The 19,681-nt window shown below is 47.5% G+C and overlaps 5 protein-coding genes across 5 annotated transcripts; 1 reads left to right on the forward strand and 4 right to left on the reverse strand.

Moving 5' to 3' along the window:
• Nucleotides 1-422: 422 nt before the first annotated feature.
• I302_101976 (uncharacterized protein) lies at nt 423-3,632 on the reverse strand (the record flags this gene model as incomplete). The annotated part of the gene is made up of 1 exon (XM_019187356.1): nt 423-3,632. The coding sequence occupies one exon, from the start codon at nt 3,630-3,632 to the stop codon at nt 423-425; it is 3,210 nt and encodes a 1,069-aa protein (XP_019050234.1).
• A 433-nt stretch (nt 3,633-4,065) lies between these two features.
• On the forward strand, nt 4,066-6,604 carry I302_101977 (uncharacterized protein; the record flags this gene model as incomplete). The annotated part of the gene is made up of 12 exons (XM_065869398.1): nt 4,066-4,180; nt 4,249-4,271; nt 4,328-4,715; nt 4,780-5,485; nt 5,552-5,586; nt 5,651-5,713; nt 5,770-5,883; nt 5,970-5,979; nt 6,048-6,173; nt 6,234-6,259; nt 6,321-6,393; nt 6,451-6,604. 12 exons carry the CDS (start codon nt 4,066-4,068, stop codon nt 6,602-6,604), a joined length of 1,833 nt encoding a protein of 610 aa, XP_065725470.1.
• A 336-nt stretch (nt 6,605-6,940) lies between these two features.
• On the reverse strand, nt 6,941-8,439 carry I302_101978 (uncharacterized protein; the record flags this gene model as incomplete). Its single annotated transcript, XM_019187358.1, has 2 exons — nt 6,941-7,950; nt 8,202-8,439. The coding sequence occupies 2 exons, from the start codon at nt 8,437-8,439 to the stop codon at nt 6,941-6,943; spliced, it is 1,248 nt and encodes a 415-aa protein (XP_019050236.1).
• Nucleotides 8,440-9,095: 656 nt separating this feature from the next.
• I302_101979 (uncharacterized protein) lies at nt 9,096-10,433 on the reverse strand (the record flags this gene model as incomplete). Its single annotated transcript, XM_019187359.1, has 4 exons — nt 9,096-9,133; nt 9,201-9,299; nt 9,369-10,311; nt 10,389-10,433. 4 exons carry the CDS (start codon nt 10,431-10,433, stop codon nt 9,096-9,098), a joined length of 1,125 nt encoding a protein of 374 aa, XP_019050237.1.
• Nucleotides 10,434-13,099: 2,666 nt separating this feature from the next.
• I302_101980 (uncharacterized protein) lies at nt 13,100-19,641 on the reverse strand (the record flags this gene model as incomplete). Its single annotated transcript, XM_065869399.1, has 23 exons — nt 13,100-13,306; nt 13,378-13,504; nt 13,579-13,703; nt 13,758-13,841; nt 13,895-14,097; nt 14,150-14,349; nt 14,410-14,537; nt 14,595-14,811; nt 14,868-15,026; nt 15,081-15,193; nt 15,249-15,482; nt 15,544-16,261; nt 16,304-16,466; nt 16,744-16,924; nt 17,129-17,515; nt 17,721-17,825; nt 17,875-18,057; nt 18,108-18,288; nt 18,343-18,617; nt 18,676-18,885; nt 18,949-19,098; nt 19,155-19,288; nt 19,377-19,641. The coding sequence occupies 23 exons, from the start codon at nt 19,639-19,641 to the stop codon at nt 13,100-13,102; spliced, it is 4,749 nt and encodes a 1,582-aa protein (XP_065725471.1).
• Between the last annotated feature and the right edge of the window lie 40 nt (nt 19,642-19,681).

The raw sequence follows: 19,681 nt of genomic DNA on the forward strand, positions 1-19,681 counted from the left end.
GAGGCGTATTGGAGTGTATATAGTCAATGACTTATCAAGAGGAAAGAGAGGTGAACTGGTGTTGCTATGGCGAAGAGAGTTAGAGACGATATGATTGTATATACATACTTAGGGTCATAAACCTGCTTTCTATTCTTTTTCTTCTTGCTCGGAGGATGAGGATCAGGATATATTTGTGCAATAGATTTAATATTTTTACTCGCTTTAATGATTATACGATTTGATGTGTATCTAATCTATGCAATGCATTGGTCTATATTGGTTATATAGGTGTCATGAGCGCGATGATCTGTCATATTCAGACCAATCTATTCTATGTTTCTTCTGCCTTCTTCCTTCTACACGCCTATCCGACTGACTCGTCCCATGCTCTGTTGCGTTCTTCATTCAGGAAATCCATTCCTAATTCATCTACATCGTAACTAGACGCTCTCACACCCAAACGTCCTCTTCACTTTCCACCCAGTAACTCTGACACCCACCAAGAGCGCCACCAGACATCCCAGGTCAACCACCAAAAGCGTCACTCCAGAAAGCATAAACCTAGGAGCAAAGACTTTCCAAACCATTAGATGTCTCCTGAGCCACGCCGAGGTGATGGCACTGGAGAAAGTAATGATCGTATGGTAGAGCATGAAACCAAGGATCAACTGTAATGTGTGCGTAAGGATCGGTCTGTTGCTGGTCCCTTGGTTCCCTGAAGGTACAGGTGAGATATTCCATAATGCCAGTAGAGGAATGCCCAGAGCCGACAGGAAGAACGTCCCCCATGTGTTTATTATCACTAGTATGGGAGATATAGGGTAGGTGACCACTTTGAATCCTATAAAGGCAGATTTCCACTGGATGGACGATAATACCGCTTGATGGCCTGTTGAGTAGAATCCCAGGAACCCACCGAGCACAAGCGGTATGAGGTCGGTGAAAGAGGGTCGCACGATCGAAGAGGAGGTATCCAACGTTCCATCGAAATTACCCGGTCCGCCTCCACCAGCGGCGTTGGCGTTGAAAGATTGTTGTAAGATTATGGCGTCTCTTCGCGTATCGACCAATTCAAGATATACCAATAACCCCACCAGCAGGCCCGATAGGACTAATTGACCCATCGGCTGGTTCGTCAGATGAACGAGAGTGAATGGGATAATGTAGAATAGGATGTAGGTCGATCCGTACGAATTGGCAAAGCCTAGTACTTCCACTTGATTCTCTCCGGTCGACTGATCCACCTTCTTCTGTACTGATATGCACAGGGGCGAGATGAACCATATGTAGGGAAGAGCACCCAGGTTGATACCGATTGATACCCTTGCCAACCAAATTTTCAAGAAACCCGCGGTGCTTATGGCTGCGTTGGTCAATCCTATGGAATCCGAGTGGTGTTCTAGGTATTCTAATACCCAGTAACTCGCATTTAAGAGTAGGATACCTCGCCACAAGTATCCGAGGAAGAAGGGTGCAGATCCAGCGAGAGATTTTGATCGACTGAGAGTTATACCGATTGCTCGTGGGAGTTGCAATGCCAAGGGGATGATTGCGAATACGACCCATCTGGCTGATACAGGTGTATTACCGGAGTAGAATGTTACTCTGCAGTACGGTTGTTGTTCTTCCCTGCAGACTGTCACTGCTCCGACCAATCTCGTGATAATTGCATAGGCTAATGATAGACCGATGATCTTGATTCGCATATCTGCCGTCGGAGCTGATAGAGCCTTGAGAAGGTAGATGATAGGGATGGTAGTGAGGAAAAACAGGACCATTCGATCTTCCCACATGATAAATGAATTGGAGGCGAACGAGATCGAATGAGCGAAGAGAAGTAACGGACCGATATATCGGTTGATGGAGAATGTTTGAGGTAATGATACCTTGAGGAAGAGCGGGAAGATGATGACTAGTTCGGATACGATCGCAGAGGTGATGATGAATACTTTGATAGCTGTTGAGGGTTGAGCGGTGTAGATACCTGCTAATGTACCGACGATGGATCCGATTATACCGGCCGCAGTGAAAGATGTTTCCAATGCGAGTCGAGCGTATACATCCCAGTTGATACTGTTGTTCCTGACCCCGACGTACAGAGCGATAAGAGTCAAAGCACTCAGGCCCAAGATCAATGCGCCAACAAGGATCAGCGGGAGGGAGAACTGAGCCCACAACGCTCTGAGATGTTTGAGAGCCGATAAGGAGTAATATTGATGATGTCTGATAGACTCTCTCTGAGCTTGAATTGTTTGTTCGGAGCCGGCTAGGCGCTTTGAGACTTCTTTACCTTTCCTAATCCAGTCTGCTACTTTACCCACGCCACTGGGCGCCGTAGCGTCAACGTCTGTTTCAGGGCTTCCGTCTGAGACGATATGATCCAAACTAGCTCTCGCTTTATTCCATGAACCTTGCAAAGCCGCTCTGAGAGATTCATCGCCATATGCCTCCAGGTATCGATCAATCTGCTCTGCGTTTGCTCTTGTAGCAGCTTCTAGCGTTGATAGGTCATTTGAAAAGCACTCTGGTATGACGGAACCAAGGTTGTTGAACGGGATCGGTAAACCGAGAAGGAGCGACAAGGTAGGTACCAGATCAATCTGGTTGATGTGTCGTAGTGATTTTTGGGAACCCGGGAAAGTATAGGAAGTGGTTATACCTGCTTCTATCGCTGTTGTTGTTAGAGGTTTAGACTTTGAGTATAACCACATGGCAGATGAGGTTTCCAATTCCGAGTCTCCCCCATGATTCCCTTTATCGTCCATCCCGTGGTCTCCTAAAAGTACTAACAAAGTATCATCATCTATCAGATCGACAATTTGTCTCAACACTTGATCCATCTGGGTCAACTTGGTCTTCATGGTCTCTACGTTTGGCCCGACTCTGTGTCCTACATGATCCACACCTAGGAAATGACCTATCAAGACGTCCCACTTGGTTTGATTGGAAGGTTGGAGATATGGGAAGATATGTTCTATCACCCCTTCGTCGACGGTGTGCAGATCTTCGACATTGAATGAATCGTACGGATGAGAAAGGTTGAACGAGTCGGGGAAGAGGTTCACCCAAGTATCGTCTCCCATGAATCCTATACTTTTGTTTGCATTTAGTAGCTGTCTGATCAACGAATCCTCTTCTATAGCGGTAGAAGCAAAGTTTGAACTGATGTCGATGAAGGTGGGCAAGGAGCCTGTAGTGATTCCCTTGATTCGCTGCATGGTGGCAGTGGGTGGGTCTGAGAATGCGTTGAATATGAGCGAGTGATCAGGTTGAGAGGCTGATAATTCAGAAGGTAAAGTGAGGATACCATGATGATATGGTGATTTGGGAGAAGGGTAATGAGGGGAGACGAAATCCGTTCGTAGTGCGTCTATAACCAGGATGACAGCTTTGGAATGAGTCGCTGGGATGGGTGCAGCGTTAGATGGTGTATATGAAGGTGAAATGTGGGGGATAGTGAGTCGGGTGAGGAGGAATCCTTTGGTGAATATATATAGACCTATTATGTGGAGTGAGGTGATGTAGAGTAAGAGGAGGACTGCGAGATTCCACCGAGAGAGATTGCGGAGCCATGAGCTGGAGCGTATCTGTTTGAAAGATGAAGAGCTGGATGGTTTCTCCTCCGCTGACGGAGGAGCGGTCTCAGCCATCGTGCTTTCCAGGTAGCATCAGCACTTCGACCTATCAGAGTGAGCATTGAGGAAAGCGGACTTACCTGGTCGTGAGCTCGACAGCTCGTCACCCGGCCTTTCTTTTTGTGTTGAAGAGCTTGCTCCAGGATGTGCAGACTTTACTTCTTTGTCTTGAAGAGCTGCTCAACTCACCGTATATGTTTCTCTGTTGACCGACTATGAGGATGAGAAAGGTATTGAGCATTGTCATCATGCAAAAAACAGAAATATTCGACGTGGACTATGGGGTTCTCGTTTGGTGCGTGCCTTAATTCTACGGTATTGACGTGATCCAAACTGCTGGCATACACCCGGTCCGACGCTTGATAACCCCCTTGTCTGAACTTCTTGCCTCGTTATCTCTTTCTCCCTTTCTCTCATCTACCTTGATCTCACATATTATACTCTCAAAATGTCAGGAAGAGCTCCTGCCCCTGGCCCAGCCGAGCCACCTCGGCAACAAGGTAACAATGATAAGATATGGGGTGTAGTTCGTTCGGTAGCCATGTTCTTCGCTGTCCAAATGGGTAAGTCATCCCTCACTCACAATTGGATCGGTTCAGTGTAACCAAGCTGACTTGATCTTGATACCTAGCCATGAAATACGGTATGGAATATGTAAGCTGACATGTCACCCTTTGACTTGAGAGATGTTGTAGCTGACCTTTTTGCAGATGGGCATGGGCGGTAACAAATCGCCTGCTCCCCCTGTCCCCGTACCAGCCGAAACATCTGATGGAGCTTCTCCACCCGTCGCTGCGCCCACCTCTCAGGGATCCCAACTAGCTACCCCAGCTTGGGACCTCGGTACACCCCTCTCTATGCTATTGTACACTTCGACTTCGCCTTCAGGTCAAGATGTCGATCTGGATCATCCATTAGTCCAATGGGACGGTCTCACATACGGAGAATGGAAGGACGAGAGAGAAGCGGATCTTATCCTCGATGTTCCAGAGAGCGTATGGGCTCGTAACGGTAGTTGGTACATGGACGTTGTATTGGTCAAAGGTGGTGGTACACCTAAAGGAAAAGGTCCAGGGAATGTCTCGGCATACAGGAAACGTGCGTTGCTCATAACATCACTAGTCGTCGATGCAGATGATGCTGATTTCGAGATAACATACAGAACTCACTCGATTCATCCCCAAGAGAAGAGTCCGAAAAGAGAAGAAGCTTATCGGCTCAAAGGACGAAGTTGAAGAAGAGGTTGAAGAGCCCATCGAACAATCCGGTCCACCACCCATCGTCGCTCATTGGTCAAACAACCTCACTCTGACGATCGTCTCTTCAGGCGGAGAAGTCAACCCAGGTCAACTCTCACCAGTAGCTCAACCATTCTACACTGTCCAGCCTTCTCTATCCGATCCAACCAAGAAGGTCTATCCTCCTCCGATCTTCCCAAATGACTTCTGGATCATGAAAGAATCCCTCTACGCCATCAACGAAACTACCAAGACCCTGCCCCTGCACGTGACGTACCATGCTATCTCAGCTATGAAGTTCAACCTCTTCAGCTCGATGACCGCCTCGTTCGAACAGGCCGCTCAACAGCAGGGAGGGGGCGGTATGGAGTTTGACGAGATCAAGCGAACTCTTATCGAGACTTCCCCTTGGCTTTTGATCACCACCGCCATCGTCACTGTCTTGCACACCTTGTTCGAGTTCCTCGCTTTCTCGAGCGATGTGAGCCACTGGAGGAAGAAGGACAAGGATTTAGTCGGGGTGTCATTGAACACGATCTTGACAAATTGTTTCGTCCAATTGGTCATTCTGTTGTACCTCCACGATAGCTCTGAGGAAACTAGTTTCATGATTCTCTTCGGTCAGGGAATGTAAGTCAAGGCAGCTTCCTACAGACAACATAGGCAGGAAAGCTGACGGTCCGTCGTCTCGAACAGTGGTCTCTTGATCGAGGCTTGGAAGATTACAAAGGGTGAGTCATCCTTTCCCCTGTAGTGAGAGATGACTGTAGCTTACGTCGTGAAATTGCCCCGCAGTCACCAACATCCGAATCAGACCCGCTCCTACTTCCATCTTCGGCTACACCGTGCAATTTGAGGGTGAGTTGTGGCCCGTAAGTCATGGCGAGGGTTCTTAGCTGATGTTCACGACATAGACAAACGAGAACTGTCCGAAGATGAAAAGAGAACCCAAGAATACGACGCTCTCGCTTTCAGACTCGTGTCGTACGGTGCCATCCCACTCTTGGCAGGTTACACTGTGTACTCTTGTAAGTCGGCTCAACGTACAACGGACACGCTTCCATGCTATAGGGCTTTCTCAGGCTGACCTCCGCTGACCTCGACGTTGTTTCAGTGCTTTACCAGTATGTTCAAAAACATCACCGAAAATAGACAAACCACTTTGCTCTTGCTAACTTTACCGCACTCACAGAACCCACCGAGGATGGTACTCTTTCATCGTCACCACTCTTGCTCAAGCCATCTACATGTTCGGTTTTGTCCAACTCATCCCCCAACTGATCATCAACTACAAATTGAAGAGTGTCGCTCACATGCCGTGAGTTTTCTTCCGTCGCCTCGTTGCTCTGCGATTGCTTTACTGATGTGTATCGTATAGAATGAAAGCTATGATGTATAAGACCCGTAAGCTACCGATATTGGTTTCTCCTGTGCATATAGCAAGTAGCTGACCTTTCTTTCGCAGTATCAACCGTCGTCGACGACTTCTTCGCCTTCTGCATCAGAATGCCATGGTTACACAGATTAGCATGTTTCCGGTGAGCTATCCCTTTTCGGGGAGTTGAAGCAGTAGCTGATCGTATGTGATATTGCAGAGACGATGTTGTCTTCCTCATCTTGCTTTATCAGAGATGGATTTACCGAGTTGACTATTCTCGTGTCAACGAGTACGGCCAGGTCAACGAAGGTATGGTAGAGGACGTTGGGAAGCCCGGAGAAAAGGAGAAGGAGACTAAGAAGAACAAGTAGGGGAGCGGAATGGAAGACAGAATGATGCTGGGGGGAGATACGTGTGGGTCAGTATCGACGGAATGAGAGGGTGGGGGATGGCAGTCGCTCGGAATGACGGAAGGGGGATGTGTGTGTGAGATGTCGCGGAGTACAAGGAATGTTGGTTGTCTAGTGATATCCAAAATTAGAGGCATCGTTGCGACAGCACGCAGAGAAAATATATCGGGTTATGCATATTTGATAGACCTTGATGATGATCCGAGATCATACCTGTAGGACAAGTACATCTACATCCGTATAAATGAGAGTGTCCAGATATAGCGATTGTCGAGAATTTGCTCTGTCATTCTGCGCTTACTTGCCATCCCTACTTTTCTTGAACTCGTCTATCCACCTCTTCTCCACCTCCCCCTTGGGCAGCACCACGAAGCTCAACAGTCCATCCTTAAGTACCACCCCATCTTTCGTCAAACCCTTCTCTTTATCTTCTCCCCGCTGAGCTTTCCGTATAATCTCCCTCAGTGTCAACTCTTTCCCAACTTTCAATAACCTTTTCTCCCTCGTCTCAACGTAAATCACCAGATTATCCACATAATATTCCTTCTTCTCATCCCATTTAGCAGGAGGGATGTTAACCTGGGTGGGCGATTGGGGGAACATCATATTGAGTTGATCTATGAACGACGTGTTCTCCTGGAAAGCAGTGATGAAGTCCGATTGACCATATTGCGGGTAAAGCAAGAACACAGGGAAGATCAGGGGTGTCTCAGGCGAGAGTGTTTCGGCGTAATTGGATTGGTCGTATTCCGAGGGGTCGAATAGGACAGGAGGGGAATTATCAGGTGGAGAGGGAGTCTTGACATTTATCAATCCTCTCTGTATTACAGCTTTTTCTAATGTGATCTTTGTAATTTTCTCTCTCCGTATCCTATTTGCCCTCTCCACTTCTCGCTGTTGACCTTTCTGTACTTTCTCTTCCAATCCATCCCACAATGATATATCCTCTCCCGGTATCTTGCCATTCTGTAGTTCTCCCTTCGCTCGACTGATTACATCCAACGCTTCCCTCCATCGTTCTAGCGCTATCAAGCTATTCGTAACCCTATACATCGCCTTGATCAACGCCTTATCGCTAGGCAGCTTCTCCGCGGTATATAGCGCAATGATAGTCCCCACATCTTTCAATACGGAGCTGTGATTCTTCAATAGCAGATTACTCTGCGCTCGGTTGTTCAGTAAGGTGATTTTGAGCTTTAGGTCCTTGGGATGGGAGTCCAGCCCTTGGGTGTACGCTTTGATGGCTTCGCTGTAGGATTTTTGAAGGTGAAGCTCGTTGCCGTGGTTCTTGAAGTTGGTAGCGACGTCTAAGCGAGGGTGGAAGAGGAAGGCAATCGTGTCAGCTTACATGATCTCACTTGGGACTCTACCTCTTGTTGCCTTTTTCTGAACGAGGCACCAGGTTTCATGTCCAGACATGCAATCATGAAGAGATTCGACTATCTTTTGCCTAACTACAGATATCATCGTACACACGACTTTCTCTCCCTTCTGTCGTACCACTCTTCCCCCTGCCCCCTGCCCCCTAAGGAATGCAAAGTAATCCAAACCAACTCACCATCCCCCTCACCCTCAAATACTAGAGTCCTCAACGCCTCCAAAACATCATTCGTCTCCCCGTCCTTCGGCGTCTGATTCATAAATATCGGAGTAGACTCCAGGAGATTCTCGAAATCTTGATACCCATATTCCTTCTTCTTCTCGGGGCCTATACCTGGTCCGTTGACGGAGTTGGAGGCTGAGGTGGTGCTGTATGATGAGAGGAGGGTGTCGAGGAGGTCGTCTTGTTTTGACATTTTGGAGTGGGGATGGTCAATCTCAGGTAAGTTTGATCGAAGGGGAGGTGGGGGTGGGATTGCTATGTTCTTCGAGGATGATGGATATGCGATATATGGATGATGCCAGTCTAGGGGACGCAGTCGTCGTTTCGAGGGTATTATCTATGATAGTGACCGAGGAAGAGCGGTAAGAGATGGAATATTGAAGAAAGATGAAAAATCAAAAACGAAAAACATTTTTTCCACTGGTCAACCTCCACTCCATCAATCAAAAGTATGCAAGCAATCCCGTCGAGTCAATGTACATGTACATATATATACATAACATGTCAATGCGATCTGCTTCTCTTCTCTTCTCTTCTTTCTGATTAAAATGAGTATAGAGCTATAAAGTATAGATAAAATATCTGAACAAATGAATTATTCGCTATAAGTCTTCCATCCTTCTTTCCACTTTGAAAGTCTTCCTTCGTTCTTCTATCATTTTCCTCTCCCAATATCTTATTCTTACAGCTATACAGTTCCTCACTTCCAACAACATAACACCTTCTTATAACATGTGTAACGACATACACGATATCTTGGAATATTGAGAGAAAGACGACATCTATATTGCCATGTTCACATGGGATGGGAGCCTAGAACGTATGATACAACGAGATTCCGTCGGTCGATCAATATTGTTTCTCATATTTCGCTAATTTCCTTTTGACTATACCAACGAGGATGCACAATCAGCATCGAACTCGGATTATGAGTGGAATGTGAGTTAGACTCACGCTCGGCAACTTCCTTTCTCAGTCGAGCGGACTCATCATTAGCCAATTTGATTTGTAGATCCTTCTCTCCCAGATCGTGCTCGAGCGAAGTCAAGTGTTCTGTACACCGTACAATCAGAATCAGTCACCACTCGATCTCTACTGTATCTCGGACAAGACTTGACTCACCCTTTCTCTTGGCTCTGAACGTCCTCGCCGAGATCCTATTCCTCACTCTCTTCCTCTCTCGAGCGGAGAGTGCCCTGTAATCCTCAACCTTCATACCCCAGATCATCCCATCTCGTTCTACACCCTCTGGCACCTCAGGTTCATGTTCATGTTCATCATGATCGTGGTCGTGATCATCGTGCGAATGGGATGCCGACCCTTCCGAATCGGACAACAAAGCAGAATTCGAATGACTCCTCTTCTTCCCGCCCTTGGGACGTCCCTTGGGGTTCCTCGGTCGATGTCGAATGGGCAAGGGTAATGGAGATTCATGTGGGCTGACTACAAGAGACGAGATGGGTGAGGGTGATCTGGTCAATGAATTGTCGACCATGTGGACCGAGTCGGTCGATCTGGATATAGCCGAGAGGGGCACAGCGCTGAACGATTGAGGCGAATAATCATTTTGTTTCTGTTGTTGAGTCAAGAGAGCGGTGTTGATACCGGTGTTACCACCAGAGAAATAGTTGAATTGGGGATAGAAGCTTGATGGGCCTGCTTGAGCTTGTTGCTGTTGTTGTCGCTGCTGTTGTTGTTGTTGTTGTTGTTGTTGTTGTTGTGGTTGGTTGTATTGTAGTTGGAGTTGCAAGTCATCTCGGGTATTGTCCACCACCTCGGTCTTGATATTCATGACCGCCGGGGCGGAGTTGTCCGCCGTGTTGGAATTGGTGTTCGTACTCCATTCGGGCTGATTGGCAGCACTAGCCGGGAGACCGAAGTAATCTTGCGGTTGCATTCCAGCCGAGGACGACAAGTTCAACTGTTGTATGGGTGGTTGAGCAGAAGCATCCAGCCAGTCCAGCGTAGTAGGCGTAGGTACATTCACATTCCCATTCCCGGATCCAGAGGAGAGCAGGAAGTTTTGGTACAGGTATGATCCCCAGTTCGGTCCCCATGCTGTAGCCTGGAAATAATAATAGATTAGCAAAAGTTGACTTCCGACGGCAAGATCCAAGGAATGTGATGTGAAGGATGACTCACCATATTGGCTGATTTCTCATCAATCAGGTTCAGAGATGGGTTCATGGTGATGGCGTTCATCTTCTCTCCAATCTCGTACATCGAAAGAAAACAACAGTGGGAAGGGGTTGGAAGTATGCTTGAGAATTCGATGTATTTATATTTATGTATTTATTTTTATATATCGATGGGTAGATCTCAGTCTAAAAAGGGTTTGTAAGATCACCGGCGGCGGAGATGATTACGATGTTTAAATTTGACTTTTGATTTTTGTTTTTTCTCGTACGTGGAGGATATCGACGATTTGATTGATAAGCGAACGAAAAAAAATAATGAAAATTATCGTGTAATTAATAATTCTTCTTCTGCTTGAAGTTGATACCCGGTTATGCAGGTGGTCGAGTAGTATCGCAATGAGATGGATGATTTGTGCTTGATGTTTGTTGGCGTGGGGTGAAAAGTTATTTATATATATTTCAGAATTGTGAACCGCGGGTGAAACGGGTGAGACCGACGGATAGCAAAACGATGGGAAAAAGTGATAATAAAAGTGAAAAACCCAGAGGCGAACTGGAAGTGGATCTCTTCTTTGCTTGTTTGTATTTATACAAGCATGAGCTAGCTTCCTCGCGGTGTGGGAAAGAAAATCGGCAACGACGGTGTTGTGGAGGGGTAGGTGGATGAATGAGTCGTTTGATTGTGATTGGTACGAAACCCCGGATTGAAAAGTGAGTTTTCTAACAGGGGCCCGAAGATTATAATGGGTGAGTGAATTTGTGGATCTGGGCCGAAGGGCTTTGGTATGCGATGCAGTCTAAGTCTACGGTCTGCGGTGTATGTACAGCTTTTTTCGTCTGTTTGGTTTAGTGCAAAGCAAAGCCAAGAACCAGATCTATCTTTCTTTATCTTGGCTTATATAGTCAAAGTCGAACGATACTGTTTTCATTTTGATCGGTCATCGTTCATACCGTTTACAAGGTTATGACATCTATGATGTGTAAGCATCGTTAAACGAAAACGATCATTGCATTCCCAAAGGACTGGGAACCATATCGGTCATCGTGCCCGCTGGTCAAGGCTAGATATGATACCTGCTTGGTCTTCTTTCCATCGGGGACTGAGCCAGAAAGAAAGGAGCAACGAAAGCACTATCCCATACACCGAGAGAGTGTCATTTGAGGGATTTTTTTATGCTTATGCGTAGGTACGTGGTCGGAATGTCATAATCACCTGCATCATAATCTCATAGTGTAACGTGATTGTCAATTGAATCCGTCTCGTCTCGTCCTCGGTCAAGGTTATTTCGAGCGCATCTTTGTAAGATGGTAACAATCACCCGCGCGGCCGCCAGATCCTACAATTTTGGAATGCAGGCCTCTCGGCCGGTAATGATGTTATGTGAATAACAAAACACATGCTTTACTTGAATGTCTCACCACTACGTTACCCAAGCCAAGCCAAGCCATGTGGATGCAGGGGAGCAGATACAGCCTACACATTGTGTCATACGGTCATGACCTGCGGAACGTCTGTGCGTTGTTTTGTTGTGCTTGTGTTGTTTCCCTCGGTGACCGTACGGAAAGTCCGTGAGATCCACCTTCGCCCCCCGATACCTTTTCGCCGGCACATAGATTAGGTAGTCCTGTATTAAGCATGACCTCTTACTCAACAAAGCCATAGACGTACGGTATACCCACAGCAGTACGTAGCACTCACCATCGCCGAGACACCATCGATGCATAAACGCTCCATCTGCCTGCATTGCCTTGCTACAACGAAGCTGAATCTCCGACGGGAAGGGAAATAATTATGTAAATTCACATGGGTCATCTTGGCCCGACAGGTTCCAGGCTTAGGCTTACACCTTTTGAAGCTCCACAAGAGGCGTTCACACCCATTTGCCGGCGGTACCGCTCTGCCTCTTTCGTCATTTCCATTCTGGCCAGCAGTTCTACATCCAACTTGCGACGATTCTGTCTTTGAGGATCGGTCTGAACAAACAGACAAACAAGGTTGAAAAGCCTGTAACTGTAACTGGGACTGTGACTGTCATTTGTAAGCGAAGGTACCACTGGCGATCAGCACGTGTACGAATGTTTCCTGAAAGGAGAGAATCGAATCGGGTTCCGAATAGGTACACGGCCGCCGCCGCTGGCGCACGTTATGCTGCAGCTCTTGTCTGGTTCAATGCCAACGGAATTTGTTAGGTCCGCTGGCCATGGACGTCATACCCATAAAATAGTGGATACAGCATCATAATGACCATTCCTAGCTGGTGTCGCAACTCGAACGTCCTCATGCTCAACGGCATCAGCGCTGTAAGCCGATGCCAATTAAATGGACGCTATCAATCATTCCAATTTATCACGGCCACTGTTCGCAGAACGCTAGAGATCCGTCCCCGGCACCTCGGCTCTTAGCAGATAACGAGACTAACGAGACGATCGCACTCTTTTTTTTGTCGATAGCAGTTCGACGTCATTCTGCCATATGGATTGCAGCATTATCACAATTCCAAAGATTCCTGCGAAGTTTATATCTCCCTCCACTTCCTCTCTCTGACCCCCACATACCAGGTGGAGATGATTTCTCAGCCAGATACGTAACATGCAGGTACTCCTCCTATAGCCGAGCAGATCAGCCCGATCCTTTACGACAACCCAGCAGGGTCAGGTTTATCAGATCAAGCGGTACGTTCATGCTATGACGACCGCAGCGTATCTATGAAATAACTAGAGTTGAAAGATCTCCCTGCTGAGTCCCTCCTCCACAGCTTCCCAATCTACACCCATCCCACCGAAGACACCCTCAAAGGTATCGATACTAGCCCTTGAGAAGAACGGTTGTAATTGGTATATACTGTTGAGGGTCGTCACGGATGATAAGCTGGGTTTTCTAGGTGCGCTTTCGTTTTGTTCAGAGAGTAGGATTTGATCGTTCTGTTCCACAGGCGACATGACCCAGCAGTTAGCGATATGCAGTGTATGAACAGTAATGGGAAACTACATACACTATGATCTGAACCCCTTTGTCCATCAGCTAGGATATTCGATAAACAATCCATCAACGCTTCGGGGCTGCACCCCTCGGCCGGATAGATCGCATCGGTAGTGTCGGTGATGAACATCCATTGGTGGCTAAAGGGCAATCGCTTTAGTCAATTGACCTCCGCAGATGGCGAAGACCCGAGTGTGATGGAAGGTGGACTTACACTTGGAAATCCTCTGATTGAATCACCAACAAAAGGTCGAGGAATTTGCATGCTGCTAGTACGAGCTGTAATTCCTCTGAACCATCTTCGGGTGGATCGTCCATGGTGAGCTCGAAAATGCGCAACTGCAATCCACGATCAGCCATGATGCTGAGAAGAGTGAAGTCGCCGTAACGTACCAGCTCGGTCAAGATGACAGGCCAGAAATTGGTCAAATGTTGGGGCGATATACGAATCATCAGAACTCTTAGACACAAGTATACCTACGATACACAGTATCAGCTTGAACCGCCTCTCGAAGATTGATTCTACTCACCTCGCTGTGCACTCTGGGGGACAACTGACTACTCCTTAGCATCTCCACGAGCTTCTCCTGGATGGCAGGTAATTGAACTAGATAATGATTATTTTCCGCAGCAAGCAAGATGAAGCTTAACCTCCTCAAATTGAGCGATTTCACCAGCATCTCTTGATCTCGGTTGGAAAAAATATTTGCAGAGGATGCAGAAGTGATTTTACCTATTCTCACAAAATCAGCCACAACCTGCCTTGAGCAAAAGCACGGACGCACCCAGCAGATCTGTAAATCTCTCCTTATCAGAATCCATCAACCCGCAGATAAGCGTCTTCCAATACCCTATATCATCCTCACTCTTCTGTCGGAAGAACCGGGAATCATTGAACACGTCGGCTATCTGAGCTCGCCAGGTCTTGTGCGCGGAGGGGATCTTTGTGATCTCCATGAGCAAGCGGATAGTACTTTTCTCGACTCTATTTGAAGGTGGTCAGTCCATCAGATTCATTCCACGGCGACAGTCACAGAACACTCACTGTTGCTTCTTGAATGCTGGAGTGACGATGGTCACCATGACCCCACTGCATGCAGCATTCACTCGATCTGCATCGACGAGCAATGCTCTCAAGTTGGGTATGACTGAGACGGAAAGGAAATCGTATATCTGCGTGAGAAAGAACGTCAGCGTAGATATCTAAGATAACAGGCTGAAATTGCCGACCTGTTCCAGGCCCTGTTCAGCATCGACCTTGTCTATATCCCCTGGACTAGCTGTTCCAGATGTCATCCGAGACCATAGCCCAGCTTCCGATATCTTTGCGGAGTTCGTAACAACAAGATCCAGTATCTTGGCATAAGTATCTTGTAGATCCCTCCTCAATCGCCGATCTTCAAGCGCACTAGTCTTTGATACGGTCAAAGCTAACGCAGTCAAGCATCTGCGACGTGACTCGTGAATCAGCCATTTTGCAGAAGATGTGGATAGCCAACCTACTTGAAAACCAAGAATAGTTGGGTTCTTGCGGAGGAGGACCCAATGCTTCCGATAAAATCCTTGGAGAATGTGAATAATGTGGTCCACACTTGAACAGCTATAGGAGCTTCTAATCGAGAGATGTACGCTTCCAAAAACGCAAGGTATGCAGGGTCCGCCCTACGTTGTATTGCCATCAGCAAAGGCCCCTCTGTTGATGATTGTCAAACTCACCGGAACTCGGAAGATGTCCTGCCAGATTTCCCAGAAACAGCTTGGCAGACTATTTCCACCAGGCGTTCTGCACTGGGTGTGAGGACATCTACGCAGTCGAATATTGCCGAATCCTGTGTGAAGACAGAGCGTCAGTACATCAAGCATGAGGAGCACATTAACACTCACGGTAATCTCGCTGGAGTTGGTCGCCCAAACATGGATACAGCTGGTGATGACACCCAAAGGTTGACTCTTGAACGTTTTTTCTAGTACCTTGTTCACACGAGATCGAATTTTCTCATATGTCTGTACTTTTGACGAAGAAGCGGCAGAAGGGGAAGAAGTGGGTTTGGTGATTGTCCAGGAGACGAGGAGGGCATGGATAGCATCGTCGAGGTATCTAGGGTATTCAGCTTTGAGCTAGGAAATACGACTGTCTTCAGCAAGCAGTTTGTGACCTGATCGAAGCGCTCAAACTTACAGGATCATCCGCCGGGGCTTCTACAGTAAAGACTCCCGACATCAACCCCAATAGACCCTTTTCTCCATCCCCTTGTCTACTCATATCGTCATGCTTGACTCCCGGACCAGACGTCAAGATCACCAAAACCCTTTCTAGCGCATTCAAAATCATCACTACTTCGGCGTCGGTCACGAAAAGCTTTTCATCCTTGACTGACGCATCGGATCGGATGTACACACTGTCAATGTGTATCGAGAGATATCGCAGTTGCTGAGCGAAACACTCGGACAAGGCTTGTAGCAGACCATTTCGAGCGGTCGATAGTTGAGGCAGAGTCATCAAGACGAAGTCGATCCAATGCTGCAATACTGGTAGGTTCCCCGTCGACAGTACAGCTTCAATGATGAGTTTCACCACGTTTACCTCAAACTCGGCGTCTAGTGGAGGCCTCTCAGTGAGAGAGGGAGATCGACGATGGTTGAGTGATTTGCTAGTGGAAGAGGCGCTAATCGCCGAGTGGAGGAGATGGAGTAATTTGCTTTGTAGGGTCATGCGCTTCTGCTGTATTGCCGAGGAGAGATTCGCCACAAGGGATATTTTCAGGTTGACCAGTTGATGCTGAGATACGTCGCCGCGAGAGACGATTGTCTGGAGAAGCTCGGCAGCGGAACTTTGCACACGAACGATCAAACACGTGACCTTGCGGATGGAGGGAGATGCCTCGGTGTTGATGTATCTAGCGAGGCATTAGCTTGAATCGCTATGGTTCTTTGCGTACCTGATCAGCAGCGACACCAATACTTCCAAATAGGAAGTGGCATTCGGAAACGCTGCGTCCACCCTTTGTATCAAGGTAGGATGAATGCTTTGTCGAATCTCTGTTGAATGACAAGCTTTGCTCAACCCCTGACCGCCGAATTTGAACAACGTCGAGATACTGTCTATCTGATGGCATATAAGACACAGGTCTACTGGGGTAGCGTATGTACCGTCGTGATATCGGATTGATGGATCAAGAAGACGGCTGATGATTGGATCGAGCACGCGGAAGTATGATCTTAGATTGAGTCGCATCCATGTTTCCGCTTGACGTTGGATCTCTGGGTCAGATGACCGTAAAGCATCGAGAACCATGTTGATGGGGACGTTGAACATTTCCCCGGGTAGCATGGAATCGTCTGCGAGGTACTCAGCACTGTTCGTGATCGTATCACTCACCAGTTAATCGCCACAGGATCCCAAAAGCGTCAAAACCTGCGCTGTTGAGTGGTACAGCCGTCATTCTACGGGCGATGACATTTTCGAGGGTGTGCAGCTCTGCCATTTGATTGTACTCCCAAAGAAGCTCAACGGCACGAATGTGATACTGAGCCGCATCCGGACGTAGATATCGAAAGAGCTAAAGAAGTCAGCCAGTGTCATCTGGAAGGAGTACTCACAGAGTCTAGGATGGCTGACATTGTCTCGTGAGAGGTGATGACAACAGGAGACTTGAAAGCGGGGCATCGTGAGGTCTTGAGGGCAGCTGTGACCAGCGACTCGATGACAGTGAATGACGACACCTGGGATAAATTAGCTTGTCTCGTCTTCCTAAGTGACTCACCTTGGCGAGGGCCTGCACAAGACTGCTAAGCCATCTCTCCCCATCTACTAGAGCTAAAGTCGGTGCTTCGTAGTCTAGCAGAGTCGATGCTATACTAGTCGCGTCTAGCAGGCTTTCAGGTTCGTTCCAATGGTTTGTCAAAGCATGTTGGCATATGTCAAAGGAGGTCAAGGCTATGCGAGGGAGAATATCGGTACTGATCTTCTCGTGTGCGAGGTGAGGCCGCGAGTCCGTACTGTACAGCAGATCCGACACTGATGTTGACTCGGTTTCGGTCTCCGTTGCAGCAGAAGATGCTTTAGAAAATGTGTCTGGTGATATTATGTGGAGCATTTGTACTGCCAGCCGGAAGGCTTCTCTCGAGGCGTCATCCGTGAGAGTATTTGACTATCAGCAGTCAGTCGGTACAAATATCCTATCAGGAATTGCGTGAACTTGACTTACTGCTATAACAGTCAGGATTAAATCAAGGAGCAACGGCATGTGCACGCTGTTCACTTCTTCATCGTGTTGTGGTATGGATGCGACGATCCATTGCACGAGTTGTATTCCCTGCAAAGTCAGTTCTAATCCTCCCGGGCGATGGACTCACATCCGAGTCTCTAGCATCAAGCTCCGCTCGTACAGAGGCATATAACAGCTTCCACAGGATGATAGGTTCAATAGCCTCGTACACAGCGAGTGCAGTGCCGATCACCTGTTTTGAAACATCAGCTCGTCATCACTACACAATGAAGGATACTCACTTCTTCTGGCAATACGCCCGTCGAGCTTGAAGTAGCATTCTTTATGGCACGCAAAGCTGGAATAGCCAGACTTTCTGACAGCGCTGAACCAACCTCCCACTTGTCCAGAAAGGACAGAAATATCTTGAAAGGTCTCTGAGCGTCTGCTCCGTCCATGGCAGTACCAAGAGTTTGCATGTCTCGCTGCATTCAGTCGTAAGCTGACATTCAAGGGAATGGAGGTGTCAACTCACAAGTAGAGTGGTCGAGAGCAACTCCAGTCCATGCTTTTGGAAATGCACAATCTGTTCTTCGGGACCTTCTCCTGGTCCAAGTAGCCATGTATACACTCTTCTACTGAGTGATAACTCCTTCTGAAGTAGGACTCCACTGGCGGCTCGCATCAAAGTTTCTTGATCTTTGTGATCGGCATCTCTACACAAGATGCAATAAGTCTCGGTTGAATTGGTTTTGTTCTCTCTGACTCACTTGAAAAGGGGTTCATCCAATCTCAAAATCCTCAAGAGCAGATCTAACCCATTTCTTCTCACCAGTACATTCTCATCCCCCAATGCAGCTGAGACTCCTCGAATCATCAGTCCAACGTCGCAATCGCCTTGTTCAGGCGGTTTGAGCAATCTTCGGGAAAGGTAATTGAGCGCTGAGAGACGAGATGTGGGCGAGGAGATGAGGATGAGAAAGATTGTCTTGAGGAAGAAGGAGGCAGTCACTGCACCTGACACCTTGTCAAGTAGAGATAGTATCTGATGGAAAACGATGTATTTAGCAGATTATGGGATATTTCAGGAGAGGTAAACTCGCCTTGTCGAAGAAATCCCCTGTCTCCTCCTCCATTCCAGGTAAAAAAGCCAAGATCAGAGCTTTGGTCGCTGGTCTCAAATCCGACCCCAGAGGCAAGTAGTATGTTTCGTATATGTTGATTAATATGGGTCGTACAGAGGTGGTTGCGTATTGGAAGAATGGGAAAAGTCCGGATGACCATATTAGCAAATCTCGTTTCAATCCTTCGACCTGTCGACGACAGCCCCATCAGCTCGATGTGATAATCTCCACAATATGACATAGTAGACTTACCCCTATTATGCTGAAGATATAAGCATAGACATCTAACGCTCTTTGATGAACACCAGCAGGTAAAGCGGGGTTCAAGCATTGAGCCAACCGTTTAGACACGATGAGTTTTCTAGGTATTTCAGGATATGGCGGTGAGGGTGAGTGAAGTGTCTGGCATAACACATGTCAGTCATGATGTGCGGTAATGACATATCATTATGACATACCTTCAACAATCTCGAAAGAAACGATATGAAATCCGCCCATTCGTTGACGCTTTCAAAGGCCTGTAGACTTTTATCCACCAGCTGAGCGAATTTCTTATACTTTGCATCAGTGGCCAGAAGGGATGTCGTAGCGGCTACAGATTGACCATTAAGCAGCTAGACAAATCTAGGAGTCTGACGGTGTTGTCGAGACGATTTGATGGGATATCGACCACGACTCACCTTTTCCGGCCCTTCGTCTAACCTCGGGGGTTGTTCTCCCACTCGACCCTCCACTGTCCTCCTGATTGATACTTATCTGAGATGCATTGGATGTGCTTCTAGACCTTCCAGGGGCTATCAGCTTGGTTAGTCTCCCATGTGAACCTCGCCGTCGAGGGGGTTTAGTCGAATCTGGGTTGGGTGATTCAGGTCGGGGAGAAGAAGGGAGTGATGATGAGCCGGCTGCAGCTGGAGTAGGTTCGTTGAGTGCTGGTAAATTCGGCATGACGGCTCCTATACGCCCTGATAGGTTGGTGAACAGCTGA

Source organism: Kwoniella bestiolae, chromosome 1, assembly GCF_000512585.2.
Source record: "Kwoniella bestiolae CBS 10118 chromosome 1, complete sequence".
NCBI lineage: Eukaryota > Fungi > Basidiomycota > Tremellomycetes > Tremellales > Cryptococcaceae > Kwoniella > Kwoniella bestiolae.